At 54.4% G+C, this 16,802-nt stretch overlaps 2 protein-coding genes across 3 annotated transcripts in view; both read right to left on the bottom strand.

Moving 5' to 3' along the window:
• PRX (periaxin) overlaps positions 1-5,927 on the bottom strand; it is a 14,078-nt gene extending 8,151 nt beyond the window's left edge. The window contains exons 1-4 of one of the 2 annotated variants that reach the window (XM_024768802.1): positions 5,882-5,927; positions 2,189-2,232; positions 1,986-2,105; positions 1,733-1,879 (exon numbers count right to left, since the gene is read on the bottom strand). In XM_024768802.1, the coding sequence (XP_024624570.1) occupies positions 1,733-1,759 (27 nt within the window). In that variant the 5' untranslated portion in view covers positions 1,760-1,879; positions 1,986-2,105; positions 2,189-2,232; positions 5,882-5,927. The remainder of the gene's footprint in view (positions 1-1,732; positions 1,880-1,985; positions 2,106-2,188; positions 2,233-5,881) is intronic. The other variant, XM_024768803.1, reaches the window with a different exon arrangement.
• A 7,271-nt stretch (positions 5,928-13,198) lies between these two features.
• SERTAD1 (SERTA domain containing 1) lies at positions 13,199-15,267 on the bottom strand. Its single transcript, XM_024768560.1, has 2 exons — positions 15,134-15,267; positions 13,199-14,105 (listed from the first exon to the last, which is right to left on the bottom strand). The coding sequence occupies exon 2, from the start codon at positions 14,103-14,105 to the stop codon at positions 13,386-13,388; it is 720 nt and encodes a 239-aa protein (XP_024624328.1). The 5' UTR covers positions 15,134-15,267; the 3' UTR covers positions 13,199-13,385.
• Positions 15,268-16,802: the final 1,535 nt, after the last annotated feature.

Below are 16,802 nucleotides of genomic sequence, written 5' to 3'. Positions count from 1 at the left end.
GCTGTGCCCCCGAGGGGCGTGGCCAGTTAGGGGCGGGGCTAGGGTTGGAGCTTTTGCGGATAGAGGACGGTTGCCTGAGAGGAGCGGCGAAAGATAGATGGGTGCGGCTACAGTGTAACGCGTGGAGGTGCGGAGGGGACCCATAGTCTGTGGACGGGCTTGAACTATGGGGAGGGGCTTTAATAACAGCAGAACAAGGGTGGGATGGAGGATGGGGTCCCGAAGAAAGGGCCGACCCTTAATGGTGCGGTATGGAGGGGTGCCTGTGGGACTGGCCTCGTTGAAGGCTTGTGTGTGACTGTGCCCCATTGTGGACTCTATGACCCCAAGCCCTGCATAACGCCCATTGGAGAGGGAATCCAGTGAAGAAGGGTGCGTGGGTAATGAGTGGTGGGCTGGCAGACGTGGTATTCCTGGTATTTACTGTAAATGGTGCTGACCTGGCCCTGGCCCAGCAGTGCACTGTGGGATCCGCACCCGGGCTTCCCAGAAGAAACAGTGAAAGGCCTCAGTTCCACAACCATCCAGGAACCCAATCTGCTGTGTGTCTTGGGCTGGTGGGGGGGGGGGGCCTTTGCCCTCTCTGGACCCATTTCCCTACTGTAAAGTTGGGTAACATGGGTGTACTGGAAGGAGTCTCTGACTGTGAGCTGAGACCTGACGCAACAGACATGTGAGGGGTTGCTGTAGTGGGTAGTGCATTGAGGCTGGTACAGACTGGGGTTGAGCCCAGGGCTTGGAGAGGGGAAAGCAGGTCTGGCCAGATGCTCCACAGCAGTGGCCCTGGGACTGGAGAGCTGGGCGGAGCATGGTGAGAAGGGGTAGGAAGAGTTGTGGTAGAGGCAGCAGGGAAAAGCATGACCATCACCACCACCCTTAGGCCCTGGGCTAAGCATTTTATGTGTGGCATCTCCTTTCATCCTCCCCGCGGCTTGGGCAGTCACTGAGTAGGACACAAAGGTCCAGAGAAGTGAAGTGACTGCCTAATGCCACACAGCAAGTTAAGCGGTGGGGCCTCAACCTCAGGTCTGTGACCTCAGAGCCCATAAGCCGTCCTGTAGGCAGTGGCCTCCGTGCACTTTACTCCCTGCCTGCCACCCCTCAGCCTCAGCTTGACTCCTGTAAAAGGAGACCCACTCTGTGCCTGGCATCCAGTGGGATGCAGTCAGTGCTAGTGCCCTGTCTCCATAACAGTGAAAGCCGTTAACATTCAAGGAGGCTTCCTAGGTACCAGGCCTTGGGCAAATGACACAAGTGTGAGCCCTCAGCACCCTCAGAGGTGGGGACCATTGCCCCATTTCACCGATGGGGAAACTGAGGTTTAGAAAGTTCAGGTCATCTGTTCAGGGCTGTACAGCTGAAGTGATGGGGTTGGGATGTAAGCCCATGGGTCCAAAGCCCATGTCTTTAACCCCTACACCATCCTGCCTCTTCTGATGAAGGGTTTCTACTCTTATTTTTTTAAGCTTATTATTGTTAATATAATTCCATTATGCTCAATGAATTAGCTTCTTTGAATCTTAGTCTGTGCCAGGTACTGTGTTAAGCACATTACAAATGTTAATTTTTTTTCCTTCACAGTGACCCATAAAATAGGCCCTGCAGCTATCTCCATTTCACAGACGGGGAGACTGAGGCACAGAGAAGCCAGGAAGTGTCTCCTTGCTACCCTAGTCCGTGCCTCCCACCAAGGCCCCACAAGTCCCCCTTGCAGGATGTGTTGGGCGCTCACCTCAGCACTCTGGCTCCTGGCCTCCATGGCGCTGCTGGGAGTCACCTGGGCCCCAGGCTCCTGCTTCCTCTCTCCCTTCTGCTGCAGGACCAGTTTCAGTTCTGCATGGAGCAGCTGCCTCTGAGCCTGCAGGGGCAGGGATGGAGGCTTGAGGCCAGGAGAGGATAAGAGGAGAAGGCTGGGCTTAAAGGGAGAGGTCAAGGTGGGTATGAGAAGGGGAGAAGGGCCCCCCCCATCCCAGCTGTCCTCTTACCGCTGCCTGGGAACAAGCGCCCCCTCCTAACAGGAGCCCAGCCTGGGGTGGCGCACAGTCGTCTGCGGGACTCGCGCCCTTCCTCTGGGGTCTCGCGCCCTTCCTCTGGGGTCTCGCTGCCTGCCAGGGAGAGACCAGGTCATGAGGCTCCAGACAGGCGAGGGGGGGGCAGGGAGGGGCATGTGGGACCAGCCAGTGCTCACCTCAGGGTCACCTCCAGCTCCTTGGGCCTCCTGGGTCCGGGGCTCTAAGAAGAATAACGTGAGCATTACTATCAGCTAACCCCACTGATTGCTTCCTGAGTGTCTGAGCCTTCCCACACTCTGTCAGTACTCTATCCCCAGGAATTCCCTGGTGGTCCAGTGGTTAGGACTCCGCGCTTCCACTGCAGGGGGCACAGGTTTGATCCCTGGTCAGGGAACTAAGATCCTGCATCCTGCATGGTGTGGCCAAAAAAAAAAAAGGTACTCTATCCCTATAGTGCAGGTGGGGGCACTAAGGCTCAGAAGACCTTTATCCAAGGTGACACAGCAGTACAGCCAGAACTGACTCCTAGGCCTTTCTGACAGCAGAGCCCCTACGCCAACCACCTCAGCTGACTGAGGGGGCCAAATTCACTGTAAAATCATTATATCCACTGCCATGTACTCCCTGTAGGCAAATCGCCTCACCTCTCTGTGCCTCAGTCTCCTCATCTATAAAATGGGAAGAATGAGGGCAGCTACCTCTCAGGGCTGTTAGGAGGTCAAATGTGTTTGTAAATATACAGTGCCAGGCACATGGTGGGCACTTCATAAGCACTTGCTATGATTATCACTAAGAACTTCCTGTGGTCTTGATCTTGTGTCGAATATCCCACGGGGGTCATTGCATGTGGATTTCAGGACACCCCTGTGAGATCAATACAATTACTGAGCTTGATACAAAGAAGACACCTGAGGCTGGGAGAAGGAAAGTCACTTTCCTGGGTCACAAATGACCCAGCCAGGACTTGAACTTGTCGGAAAGCTCCAGCTGCTCATACGGATAATAACTAATGGGCATTGCGTGGTTACTCTTTGCCAGTCCTGTGCTAAGACCGTCACTTTCCACCTCACCGCAGAAAACCCTAACCCCACGACATTGTAAATCAACTATATTCCAATAAAAAATAATTAAAAAAAAAAAAAAAGAGAAAACCCTAAGCCCTGAGAGAGGCCAGGGACCTTGTTCAAGGTCACACAGCACAGCGAGAAGGAGGTAGAGCCGGGAAACCTCCCCGACAGGCCCTTCTGGGGAAAAGGGGATGGATCTCCCTCCTCCGAGCCCCCGACTCTGGCCTTGTCCTCCCAGCCCCCAGCTGGCATGCCAACCCGCCAACCCCCACTCCACAGGGAAAGGTCAGGCCTCACGCGGTGCATTCCCTCAAACAATGGCCCATCTGCTGTGCCCAGTCACATTCCGCCCCGCCCACCCACCCCCAGCTGCACAATGGCCCTTCATAGCCCACCACTGGCCAGGATAGAGGACACAGGGACCCCCTCAATGCTCCAGCTGTACCCACTTCACTGGTTGCCCCCCCACGGTGTCAGAAGGCTCCTCTCTGGCTCTCCTAGGGGTCTTGGTCTCCCCTGTGAGCCCCCAGCCCCTCCCACATCGGGATTATTTCCTCTGAACTGGGCCTTATGCTGGCACCCTTAGGCCTCGAAATCACTCTGGACGTGATGGCTATTTTAGGGTTGAAAACTGAGGCTCAGAGAGGGCAAGTGACCTGTCTGGGGTCACACAGCTAGGACCTGTGCCCTTGAACCCAACTCTGCACCTTCACTTGTGTTGGTGGCTCTGAGCACTGGAGGAGGCCCAAGCAGCAAAACAGCTGAGGCAGGAGTTGGGCTGGGCAGAGGGGATCAAGGGTGCCAGGAACAGGCATTCTTAGAGGGACCTCGGTGCCAGCCCCGAGCCAGGCAGACACTTTATAGACATGGCCTCATGGTACCCCATTTTACTGATGAGTAAATGAGGGTTAAGAAACGGGATATCACAGGGAATTCCCTGGCGGTCCAGTGGTTAGGACTCCGTGCTTCCACTGCAGGAGACCCGGGTTCGATCCCTCATCAGGGAACTAAGATCCCACGTGCCACATGGCCTGGCCAAAAAAAAAAAAAAAAAAATAGAGCCAGGATATCACTGTGAGGGAGTTGGGACTTGAACCCAGGTCTGAAATGCTAACTCTGACTCCCCGATATAACATAATATCCTGAGCTGGGGGTGAGAGAAGCCTGCTACTTGTAGGAGGTGGTGGAGATGGAGGGGAGGACCCCCTAGGCCACAAGCTCCCTGCTCCAGGACAGGCCAGAGAAGTTCACACCCAGAGGCTAGCACAGGAAGCTCAGCCAGGGTGAGGGCAAGAGAGAGTGCCCTGCTTCTTCATCCCTGCCCGGGACAGCTGCCCAGCCCAGGTTATATTTAGCCCAGCTGTGCCCTTCCTGAGCCACGTACCCAGCTCCTGGGGTGGGATGGGGTGGGAGCAGCTTCGGAAGGAAGCAGCTTTGGAAGGGCCCAACCCCGGGCACTCTCTGTTCCCAGATCTGCCTGTCCCACTAGGCAGGGGAAGGAGGGGTAGGGAGGTGGGGTTGGGGGGGCTGACTTGTGTTAGGGGAAGATCTAATGGAGATTCCCTGGAGAAACAAGGCCAGGCAAGACCCTCGACAGGCCAACAGCCCACTTCTTGAGCAATTCCTGTGATGCTGCCCTAGTACATTCCTGAGCTTCCAGAATTCTGAGAGTCTCCATTTCTTGAGCACTTACTATGTGCAAAGATCCTTCCCTGCCTGGGCTCATTAACTCCTGAAAACACCTCCCTGGGGAAATCACAACTTAGATGCCCATTTAAGATGTCACTCATGCCCTTCAGGGTGGCTGGGGTGAAGGGTTGTCATTTGTACCCTGGGCCCCTCAGCCGAGCTGGGCCTGCTGAGGAATCCCCCAGATCTGCCTCACTGTACACTCCTCCCCCCACCATGGCTGGCGCCAACCTCGTTTAGGAATTCTCCCCTCTCAGAGCCTCAGCCACCCCAACCACCAGAGGGATCTGGTGCCCTTGCAATGGGAGTCGGGGGTAGACCTGACTCATCTGGGCCCCTAGGCGTTGTCTGAGGCCATCCAGTGATGTGGCGGGGAGAGGCATTCTGGCAGTGGCTTCCAGCTGCCTCCATTAGGGCCTGCTCCAGCACTCCTCAGGTTTGAATACTTGGGCAAGGTATTTCACCTCTCAGGGCCTCAGTTTCTTCATCTATAAAATGGAGCCGATAAGACTGGCTTTGAGGAATTGTGAGACAACAGCAGGTGCTTAGAATATTCAGAGAATATAGTAAGTGCTCAAGGAACATAAACTAGTCTCTGACAGCAAGTGTGGCTATGCATCTCAAAGTGTCTCATATCCAGCCTTTGCTCACAGTGGCCCCACTTTCTCCCCTACCAAAGAGGAGCTTTGGGTGAGGGACAAAATGCAGCTCGGGCACCAGCCTCCAACCAACAAGATCAGCCTTGCCTCCCCAGCACTCTATTACAGGGACAAAAAGGTCTGTCCCACCCTCAGCATCCTGCCCCAGCTCTTTATAAGCAGCAATGCATTTACTCTCATGTCAGCCCTGGGAGGTAGCCTCCCTCAGCCCATTTTAAAGATGGGAAAGCAGAGGCACAAAGAACGAAATATCTTGCCCAAGACGACACAGCTAGAAAGAAGAGAACATTGGGATTTGAACCCAGGGTCTTGTTTCAAGGTCTGTACCTTTAACTCCTATACCACGCAGACTCCTGGGCCCTAGACACCCTCCCAGCACCTCCCAAGATCCTGGGTCTCATTCCCAGGGCTTCTCAGCCTGGCCAGGAAGGGAACTGGCGGGCCGGTCTCTTACCACTGGGCCTCCAGACACCTCGAGAGCTCCTGGTCCGTCTGCTCAGCCCCAGCCCCAAGCTGGGGGGGAAAAGGAATGGGGAGGGGGAGGAGGGGGAGGAGGGGGAGACCCCAGCCATTGGCTGCCGAGGTATGACATCACCAGGGGGTGGGTGGTAGGGAAACAAACATCCCCATCTCCCAGCTATGTCCACCCGCAAGGGGGTGGGAACCACAGAAGAGAAGCCAAGACAGCCCCGGTGCTGTTCCCTTGCCTGGGCTGAAACCTCCACCATGAGCCCCGCTCCTGGGATTTGCACGTTGCTGGTGCCACTTGGAGACTCAGCCCCTCACCAGCACTATTCCCTGGCTTCCACACCCAGGCATGGCCCCGCTGGTTCCTGGGGCCCCTAGATTAAACTTCTACTCCCTCTCCTGGTCAATATGGGTTCAAATCCCAGCTCAGCCATGTCCCGGCTGTGTGAACTTTGGCAAGTCACAGCATCTTTCTCGGCCTGTTTCTTCATCTCTAAAACAGGGATAGTAAAAGTGCCCACCTTATGGGTTTCTTGTGAAGATAAAATGAGTTAAGAGAGACTAAAAACTTTAATAAATGCCTGGCCCGGAGTGAATGCTACTTATACATATTTTGCATTCTTCACACAAATTAGGGGACCAGCTAGACTTGTCAGGGGACTTTTGGTCTGAGTGAGACTGGGGCCAGGGGAGCCCCACTTCTCTGTTTAATGGAGTTGCCATTTCAGGGGGCACCTATCATGTACTAAATACTGTGCTGGGCACCCAAAGCTCGGCTCCTGGAATCAAGGACGCAAGATAGATTATGCCCAATTTTTAGCTACACAGCAGGGGGGCGTGGAGCTGGGGTCCAACCTCAGTTCTGCTGGACCCCAAAGACCCTGCAACACACATCTGTCCCCTTCATAAAACAGACAAGGAGGCTCAGAGAGGGGAATGACACCAAGGTCACCCACAGCAGGTAATAGGTAGCACCAGAATTTGAACCCAGACCTGCCCAACTCCCAAACCAAGGCCACTAGGCCTCACCCTGATCCCCTGACCCCCGGCCCCCAGCCTGCCCTGACTCACCAGACCCCGGGGGGCGGCACAGGGAGCACAAATACCCCCACATGCCCCTCACACCCACCCGGGCGCTGCCTCGGATGCTCCTGGCTCTCTGAGCCCAGGCCTGGGGCTGGGGCTGGGAAGAGGCTGGGGATTACCCCCAAAATGCATGTCAGCAGCTTCGGCCCCATTGTCCAGCCAGGCAGGGCCACCAGGCCCTCAGCTCCGCCCGCACCCTCACCCTTCACATCAGCTCTCCGGCCCCTCTGCGAATTCATCCCCCACCCCACACTGAGCAGTTGGGGCCTACTCCCGAGGGCACGAGGGCATGGGGGACTAGCAACTGGTTGGCAGGAACCCAGAATGCTAGGGCCCTCCTCCCCTCTCTCCGAAATGCCCCCTGCCCACTCTCAGCCACCGGGGAAGGCAGGAATGTGCTGACCTCTGGGAAATGCCTTCCAGGCCTGGCAGCCACCAAGGGCTGGGGTGTGGCGGAACCCAGCCAGAACCCTCCTCCCGGGAAGGGTGGAAGGAACAGTGTGGTCAGGGCTGCTGATGGGCCTGAGGAGACCCTTCCTCCATCGCAGGTGCGCTCTCTCTCTCTCTCTCTCATTCATTGATTCATTCAAATATTCATCTGTTCATTTATTCATTCAACAAACATTCACAAGCCCTTGGTGACAGGCCCTTTGCTGAGCACTGGGGACACTGACGGACCTAAATTCACCATGGGGGGCAGGCTCAGGACAGGATTCCTGGAGTCAAACTGGAGGGTTGAGGAGGGAGCCAGGTAAAAAGCTAGGGAAGAGTTTTCCGGAAGGAGGGAGGAGGAACATGGGGAAAGCACCAGGGGGGAGAGAGGGAGCAGTCCTTTATTCAATGTCAGCAAACAGTCAATAAGCACCTGGTCTTGTGCCCAGCCCCATGCTGGATGGTGCTGGGGACACAGTGTGACCAAGATAGCCTGGGCCTGCTTTCACAGAGTTCACAGTCCAACAGGGAGACAGACCCAGAATGGCCAGGGTTGGGATGGCGGAATTGCAGGCAGAGAGGTCAGAGCCCTGCTGGGGTAGCCCAGGAAAGGTACCTGCTTCACCCTAGGAAGGGAGATCAGGGAAGGCTTCCTGTAGGAGGGACATGTGAGCTGAGACTTGAATGACCCATAGGATCTAGGCAAGAGAAGAGAGAGTGTGGAAATTCCCTGGCAGTCCAGTGGTTAGGACTCTGTGCTTCCACTGCAGGAGGCATGGGTTTGATCCCTGGTCAGGGAACTAGGATCCTGCAAGCCACACAGCTTGGCCAAAAAAACAGAACAAAACAAAACAAAACAAACAAACAAACAAAAAAGAGGGAGAGAGAGAAGAGGGAGTGGAACAGTTTCATGGGCAGACGGAACAGCCTGTGCAAATGATCTGAATCCAGACGGAGCTCAGCGCATAGGAAATTTCCAGGAGCTGAGAACTGTGTCCTTGTTCATGGCTGTGTCTCTAGAGCCACACATGCCCCTTCCTTTGCATGTCCTTCTCATTTATACACTTATTCACCAGCTATTTGCAGACACCTCCTCTGTATCCATCCGTCCCTGGGCTGGGTGGTGCTGGGGACACAGTAGTGACTGTGACTGTGCCCTCACAGGACTCACAGTCCAAGGGGGGCAGACACTAAGAAGTGACTAACGAAATTAGTGTATAATTACACACTCTGTGCTAAGTGCTCTGAGAAAAGGATCCAGGTCTGTAAGAGGGGTCTGGCACTCTGATACTATCAGAAATGGCATGGAGGGCTTCTTGGAGGAGGTAACATTTGAGCTGGCACCTGAAGGATACATAGGAGTTCATGCCAAGCTGTGGGTGGTGGATAAATGAGAGTGGGTTTCAGGTAGAGGAAACAGCCTGTGCAAAGGGCCCCTTTGAGAAACTGGTGAATGTGAGAGTGAGGGGAAGATGAGGGGAGGGCCAGCAGGGCCACGAGGAGGGGCTGCGACTTTGTTCTGAGGGCCCTGGGTACCTACAGGAGGGACAAAGGGTGGAGGGTGGAAGGAATCTGATGACAGACCAGGCTAGAGCTGGGAAGAAAATTCACCCTTGCTGCTCAGGGTCAGACAGACAAGGAGGCTGGTACAGGCTATCCTGTTCCTCTCTGGGTCTCAGAGGGCAGATATCCTTGTTTGTTCCCAATCTTAGGGGACAAGCACAGTTTTTTGCCATGAAGTATGATGTTAGCTGTACGTTTTTTGTAGCTGCCCTTTAGCAGGTGAAGGGAGCCTCCTTTCCCAGTTTTCTCTAAGTTTTTTGTGGTGAAAGATATGTCTCTGTCTCTGTGTCTCTGTCTCTCTATGTGCCCCTCTATGTCTCTGTCCTCATTCCTTATCTCTCTCCGTGTCTCTCTGTGTCTCTCTCTCTCTGTGTCTCTTGCTTTTCCTCACCCAAGGGGGTGTGGCCATGGGAAGTTGAATTTAAGGGGTGGCACCAGTGTCCCAGTTCCGGGCAAGGCCACCTCCATAAACACAGGACATCCTGTAGAGCTGGGGAAGGAGGTGGAAGGCTCTTCTCAGGGACCACCCTCTCCCCACCCAGTCTGAGCCAAGCAGGAGTCAGGTCCTACCCAGTGCAGCCCAGGGAAACTGCTGTCTTCCTCACCCCCATCCTTTAGGCCTGCTCCCGCCCCCTACCCTCTCTACCGAGCTCCAGTTCCAGGGGCCCAGCCACCTGGATGCCTGCCCCTGGGTGTCCTCACAGACCCCTGCACCCACTGTGTCCCTCTCTGGTCTCAGTGTCAACCCCAGACCAGCTCCCCCTCCGGGTCACCATCCCAGGGTGGCCCCACCATCCCCAAGTCCCTTGGCTAGAGCCCTGGGTCTCATCCTAGGCCCCTCCTCTATTGCAGCTCATCACCCACACAGCCTGTCCTCTCTAGCATCTCTCCCCTCCCCTCCCCTCCCGTCTCCTCTCCAAGGCTTCTCTGTCCCTCCGCGGCCTCCCTCCCCTCTGGACTCCGGGCCCCCAGTCTCACCTCCCACCAATGGCAGCCAGAGAGATCCATTTGCTTCCAGATTCCTTTACCCTAGTACCTTCAGAGTAAAGTTCCCCCATCCAGGGCTTTGTGTGCCCTGGTCCCTGCCAACCCCTCCAGCTCCATCACTTACCTTACCACTTTTCCCCTGTTTCCAATCAAACCCAGCAGCTTACAGATTCCTGAAAAGATTGTAGGGTCCCTCACTCCCTAACCCTTGCACATCCCTCTGCCTAGAACACTCTCCCCTCAGAACAACAGCCCTTTGAGGTAGGTACCCTTACCGTCCCAGCTTACAGATGAGGACCCTGAGGCCCAGAGAAGTTGAGAACCTTGCCTAGGGTCACACAGCCACAGAACGGCAAAGCAGAAGTTCAAACACAGGTGGCCTGGCTTTCAACACAGTATGGCTTATTGAGTCAATAATCATTGACTGGACTTCCCTGGTGGCACAGAGGTTAAGAGTCTGCCTGCCAAGGCAGGGGACACGGGTTTGATCCCTGGTTCGGGAAGATCCCATGTGCCACGGGGTAACTGAGCCCATGCGCCACAACTACTGAGCCTACGCGCCACAAATACTGAAGCCCACGTGCTCTAGGGCCCACGTGCCACAACTACTGAGACCATGTGCTGCAACTACCGAAGGCTGTGTGCCTAGAGCCTGTGCTCCGCAACAAGAGAAGCCACCACAATGAGGAGCCCGTGCACCTCAACGAAGAGTAGCTCCCGCTCACCACAACTAGAGAAAGCCCACGCGCAGCAACGAAGACCCAGTGCAGCCAAAATAATAATCATCATCATTATCATTGACTAAGCATCGTTAGATCTCCACACTGGGACTGCAAACCGTAGGTGTCCAGTAAATGCTCATTGAATGAGTGAATGGGACAGGGGCAGAAGGTGAGCCTTGGACGGTACAGGGTTCAGACCCCCCCCGACCAAGGACCGGAATACATTCTGAGGGGCCCAGAGCAGGGGAGAGATGTGGCCAGATTTGCCTTTTATATAGGGCCAGGCACACAGTAGGGTAGGTACCCATAAATCTTTGCTGAATGAGGGAAGGGAAGGAGGGGAGGGAAAAGGAGACCAAGGACAGCTCTCCCAGGTGCTGGAGGAAAGAAGTGTATGTGTGTGATGGGGGTCCCTGTGAATGCCCATGGAGGGGAGCTGGCCTGGGGAGTGTCATGGTGGGAGCACACAGAGGCTCTGTGAAAAGCAGCCCCAGCTCCAGGGCTGGTGGCTCCATTAGGAATGGTGTGGGCCCTGGAATCTGCTGGCTGAGGTAGCGTGGCCTCCTGGGGTTGAGCCTGAGGGCGGAGGGGCACACCAGAGCCAGGGAGCTGCACAATCGTCCAGGGGTCAGACATGGGGAGAGTAGGGCAGGTCTTCAGGCACAAGCTGTCATAAACCGAGGGCACCAGGGAGATGGGACCAGGGCTGATCTAGCTCATATGCTGCTTTTGTGTAAAAGGCACACCCCTTCCCCAAGGCACTTGACCTCCATCTGCTGAGAAACTGCCTTAATAAATATGTAAATGCATGGTGTGTGAGATAAATATGGAGCCTATGTGCAGTGCACAACCGGAGAAACTGTACACAGAGACTCTGCCGAGAAGGGAGCAAAGCTTGCCAAACAGGCACAGGGGCAGATGGGACCATCGTTGACAGATGGGTAGGCTGTCTGCATCAATAGGTATCACAGGGACTTCCCTGGTGGCGCAAGTGGTTAAGAATCTGCCTGCCAATGCAGGGGACACAGGATAGAGCCCTGGTCCGGGAAGATCCCACGTGCCACAGAACAACTAAGCCCGTGTGCCACCACTACTGAGCCTGCGCTCTAGAGCCCTCAAGCCACAACAGCTGAGCCCGCAATGCCACAACTACTGAAGCCCATGTGCCTAGAGCCTGTGCTCCGCAACAAGAGAAGCCACCAAAATGAGAAGCCTGCGCACCCCGATGACGAGTAGCCCCCCGGTTCGCCGCAACTAGAGAAAGCCTATGCGCCGCAAGGAAGACCCAACACGCAGCCAAAAGAAAAAAAAATAGAAGTAGGTATCACAGATTATCCCCCAGTTTGGCACCCAGAGACATCAGAAATAGGTCCTCAGGGTGTTGTAAACAGAACGCAATGCTAACCCCACACTGGGGACTCCTTGACCACTGGTCAGGTCTCCAGGGAATCTAAGGCAGTGGCAGGACAGACCCCCAGACTGGGCGCCAGGGGGCATTGCTGAGCTCAGTCTAAACTCCCAAGGTCTGGGTCTGGGTTAAAACCGAGTTTGAGTCCCATTGCCCAGGGGCTGGAGTCACCAGGTGTTGGAGTCAGGCACCCGGAGGATCCTCAGCCTGGGCACCAGCTCCCTTTGGGCCATTTCCACTCCCCACCCGGGGCCATCCCATTCACTTCCAAAAATGGGCACGACTTCCTCCGCTCCTCCAGGAAGCTCCACTGTGCCCGCCCCTTCCAGGCCCGAGTGGCCGGTTTTTTTTTGGCCAACCCTATCACACAGGCTGTCAGGCAGGTGGCCCCAGCTAGAAGGAAAGCAGGATCGCCTGCCGTTCTGTCAAGCCACCACACTTGGTGACTTTATTTCGGAATCAGCTTCCAAGCTGCCTTATCCCTTGCCCAAAGAGATTTGAGACCCAGAGTGGATTTTATTTAAAACTTGCAGGAGGCTCCCTTTCTTTAAGTGTTTTTTGGAGAGCTGGCTCTCAGCGCTCCAAGGACAGGATCCATCCAGCCTTTAGCCTTGTGCTTGTATTTCTGGCTCATTCTGAAAGCCCCCATCTGCCCCCACCCCATCCCCCAAGACACACAGGTGGACTCCAGGCAAGGACTAGATTTCATTTTTAAATAGTGGCCCGGGGCTCCTCCTCCACCACCATGTATACACACAGCCACATCAGGGAGACCTGGCTGAGTATATTCCAGGAGTTTAACAGAGGGCCAGTTACCAGACCTAACTGGTCTGCTTCTGAGAACAAAAAGCAGTAAAGTTTGAAACCTATCTCCTCAAGTGATGACTTCTTGGAGCCTCAGTTTTCTCAACTATAAAATGGGGCTAATAACATGCCCATCTTGTTATGAGAATTAAATCAGTTAACACATGTCAAGTGCTTAGAACTGTGCTGGGTGTCCACGGCTCAATACATGTTAGAGGTTATTTTATCACCCTTGCCTTAGCCCAGAAATAAAGCAATACACAGACTTGAGACTTCCCACGTGGTCCAATCACATTCTAGCCACAAGGGCCAATTCCAGACTACCCCCATCAGCCAGAGACCAGAATACGGAGGTGAAGTTGCCCAGGACTGGATTCTTTCTCTCCAAAGCCCCTCTCTAGGGAAGCCAGCTGTGTCTTTCAAAGGAGAGTTGGTCCAGCCACCAGGCTCAGTTTGGACACCAGATCAACATCCCAGCTCTGGGGGAGTCAGCGCCCTGGCCCTGGTGGCCGCTCCAGTGCCTGTGTGCCCACCAGCACGTCCATGAGGTAGTCCAGTTCGGCCTCATCCAGCTCTGGAGCTTCCTCCTTGCCTGGCCCATCCTCAGGGCTGGATTTGTGGCCCTCAGAGGCTGGTGCCCAAAGTTCACTGTCATACATGGATGTGTCAGTGTCCTCAAACAGGCCCTCAAGCCCATCGTCCAGCAGACATCCAGTGGCTGGGCCGAGCAGGTCCAAGGCACCCAAGCTGGGTGGGGCTCCCCCAATGGGGTGGCCTGGTGGCCCCTCATCTACCAGGGGCTGGGGAGCCTGGCTCAGGCCCTCAATATGGCTGAGGTCCTCCAGAAGGCTGGCCATGGAGGCTGAGAGGGCGGCATCAGAGCTGGCCAGCAGGTTGTCAGCTATGCTTGGGGCTGTAGGCGGGCTGGGCACAGGTGGCAGGGCAGCTGTGGGTGCCATGGACGCCTGAATTCGCCGCAGTGTGTTCACTACCAGCACCAGGTGCCGCAGGTCCGGTTCACTCTGCCGCAGGCTGTGGTGGAGCTTGAGCACCGAAAGGTCAAAGAGGGAACTGGAGGCCACGGCTGGGGGTGCCTGTGCCACTGCTGGGTGGCCAGGATCCAGCCACCAGGTGTCAACTGCCAGGGCTTCTTTCCCCTCCTCCTCCTCCTCCTCCCGCTTTCGCTTCAGGCCCTTGCTCAGCATCATCTGTGGGGAGGGAAGAGTCACTCAGTTATGGAAAGCCAATGTGAAGTTCGGACCACTGCTGTCTGTGTGATCTTGGGCAAATCACTTAACCTCTCTGAGCCTAGGCTTTCTTAGGGAAACTTTAAGATGTGAATGATAATTGTATCTATTTCCTATAATTGTTTTAAGCAATAAATGAGATACAAAAAGCACTTAGAACAGTGCCTGGTACATAGCAATTACTCCTGTGAATAAGTACTATTAATAATAACTATTAATATTTATTTCTTCGATGAACCATGTGAAATGTCCAATATTCAACCTTTTTTTTTACCCACAAAAGCAATTGTTTCACATGGTTTAATCAAATATTTATTGTCTACTAATAGTATCAGACAATAAATAAATAGACAAATACAGGAAATGTACAGATGGTGCTAGGAAGATACTAAAAGGTTCTGGAGAGTGGTCAAGGAAGGCTCCCCTGAGGAGGTGACAATTGAAATGAGCCCTCAAGTATGAGAAGGAATCAGCCATGGAAGAACCAGGGGGAAGGCATTCTGGGAATAAAGAACAACAAAGGCAAAGAAAGACCTAGAGGCTTTCCCGGCGCCCCCTAGCGGAACTAGGCCGGCTTTCCCCCGGGTATTCCGGTTCCCCATACCCCGGGACCCTTTACGCTGCCCCGCGGGACGCGGTCTTTCCTGCTTGCCACCCGGGACATAGCGTGCCTGGATCCCCGGAGAGCTGTTCTGCCCTCTCGGCCTCCGCTCGCTTCCGGAAGGCAGTGGAGGCTACTCCTCCAGAAGCGGCGGCGGCGGGGGCGGGTGAGTCACGCAGCCGGAGCCAGGGAGCCGGCGCCTCCGCCCCCTTCCCGGGCTGCGGCGTGATTCACTCGGCCTGGCCGGGGCGGGCGGCATAGAGAGGCCCGTGCGTCTCGATCCCGGGCAGCCCTGGCGCGCACCTGCCGGACTCGGGTAGCGAACCTGCCAAAGGACCTCGCGGCCAGTACCCCTTCTTTCCCAGGCCTCTTCCCTTCATTTACATACCCAGGTCACCAGCTGCCAATCAGAACGAAGAGGGTGCCACCCGCGGCCAATCAGGAAGCGGTGGCGGCAGCATCGCTCGCCCGGTCCCCTTCAGCAACCGGCGCCTGAGTTGTGAGACGCAGTTCTGACCCCGGCTCACGACTCCAGGCTACTGACTCCCCTTAGCTACCGCCCACTCCCGTGGCAACCCCGCCCTTCATCCAGGGATTGGTCCTAGACGGTGATGGGCGGAGCCTGTAGGGGGCAGGTTCGAAGAGGGAGGAAGTTGGCTTCAGGGCGCATGTCCGGGCAGCTGCGTGAGGGGAGGGGGGGAAGGTAGGTTGGCTCTTTGCCCTGTTGGACAGTGGCAGGGTGGGGCTTTTGTCTCCTAAGGTCGGGCCCCTCACACCTGCCGACGCACTTGCCAAACCCAGTAACTGAGCTTCTTTCGCACCCAGACCCAACAGGGGTCTACACTCTAGGCTAGCTAGGCCTGGGTTCAAATTCGGACTCACACTCCCTCGGTGTGTGACCTTGGTCTCTGAGCCTACAAAATCTGTTAAATGGGGGTCTTCTTGCCTACCTCTTGAGAGTTAGGAAAATTAAAATAAGGTAGTACCTGTAAGAGCACTATATCAGCAAATGCTGGGTAGTTGTATTCAATCGTGGTTACAGGCTGGAGTGGGAGGGTGGGGGTGGGATGCCACTGGAATCCCACCCTGGGCTCCATTCCCTAAGTAGCTGTTTGACTTTGGGCAAGTGCTTTAGTCCCTTAGGAGGGTCTCAGTTTCCTCACTTTTAAAGTGAGAGAAATAGCGTCTGGCTCAGAGGATTGTTTTGAGGATTAAATAAAACAATTCCTGCAAAATGCTCAGAGTGGTGTGTAACGTGTCCTTTTTTTCAGTAGTAGTAGTTGTGGTAATAGCACAGGTGCTTAGTTCAAGTGAGACATTCAGGGTGGGGCGCAAGTAGGCAGGAGTTTAATACTTGTCAGATAAACCGACAATGGGACTTCACCTTCTTCAAGTAGCTCATTTGCTAACTCCTCCTATGGGAAGAACTGTTTGTGAATAAAACTCCTGACCAAAGTAAGGTATCAAAAATGCTAACTAGGGCTTCCCTGGTGGCACAGTGGTTAAGAATCCGCCTGCCAATGCAGGGGACACGGGTTCGAGCCCTGGTCAGGGAATTAAGATCCTGCATGCTGTGGGGCACAGACAAAAAAAAAAAAAAAAGTTTAATTATACAAGGAGATTAAAAAAAAAACTCAGCTAAAGAGTACCTGCCACATAGTGTTTCTGCAAGAGTTGAATTCGCATGTACAAAATTAAACACAAACACAGTCAGACAAAAACAGAATATGGGACATCTACAACACAACTGGGTTGTTCTACCAAAAATTCAATTTCAAGAAATCACAAGAAGGGATTGGTCGGGTTGAGGGGGAGGAAGTTTCAGAATAAAAGATACTATATAATTTATTTATTACAACCAAATAGGCATGTGAACCTGCATTAGATTCTGGTTTTGATTTGGGCGTAAAAACTTCTACAAAAGACCTTCTTGAGAAAACTGGGAAAATTTGAATATAGACGGAATATTAGATGATATTAGGGAATTCTTAATTCTCTTAGATGTGAAAAAGGATTGTGGTTTGTAGACAAGTGTCCTTACTTAAGAGTTGTCTTAA

The sequence above is a fragment of the Neophocaena asiaeorientalis genome, unplaced genomic scaffold (genome assembly GCF_003031525.2).
Source record: "Neophocaena asiaeorientalis asiaeorientalis breed wild unplaced genomic scaffold, Neophocaena_asiaeorientalis_V1.1 scaffold629, whole genome shotgun sequence".
NCBI classification, from domain to species: Eukaryota; Metazoa; Chordata; class Mammalia; order Artiodactyla; family Phocoenidae; genus Neophocaena; species Neophocaena asiaeorientalis.
The sequence above is the reverse complement of the archived record's forward strand: the minus strand, read 5'-3'. Positions and strand labels throughout refer to the sequence as shown.

Bases quoted from the DNA above. Each gene is read 5' to 3' on its own strand.
- SERTAD1 (XM_024768560.1), bottom strand. From the start codon at position 14,105: ATGATGCTGAGCAAGGGCCTGAAGCGAAAGCGGGAGGAGGAGGAGGAG.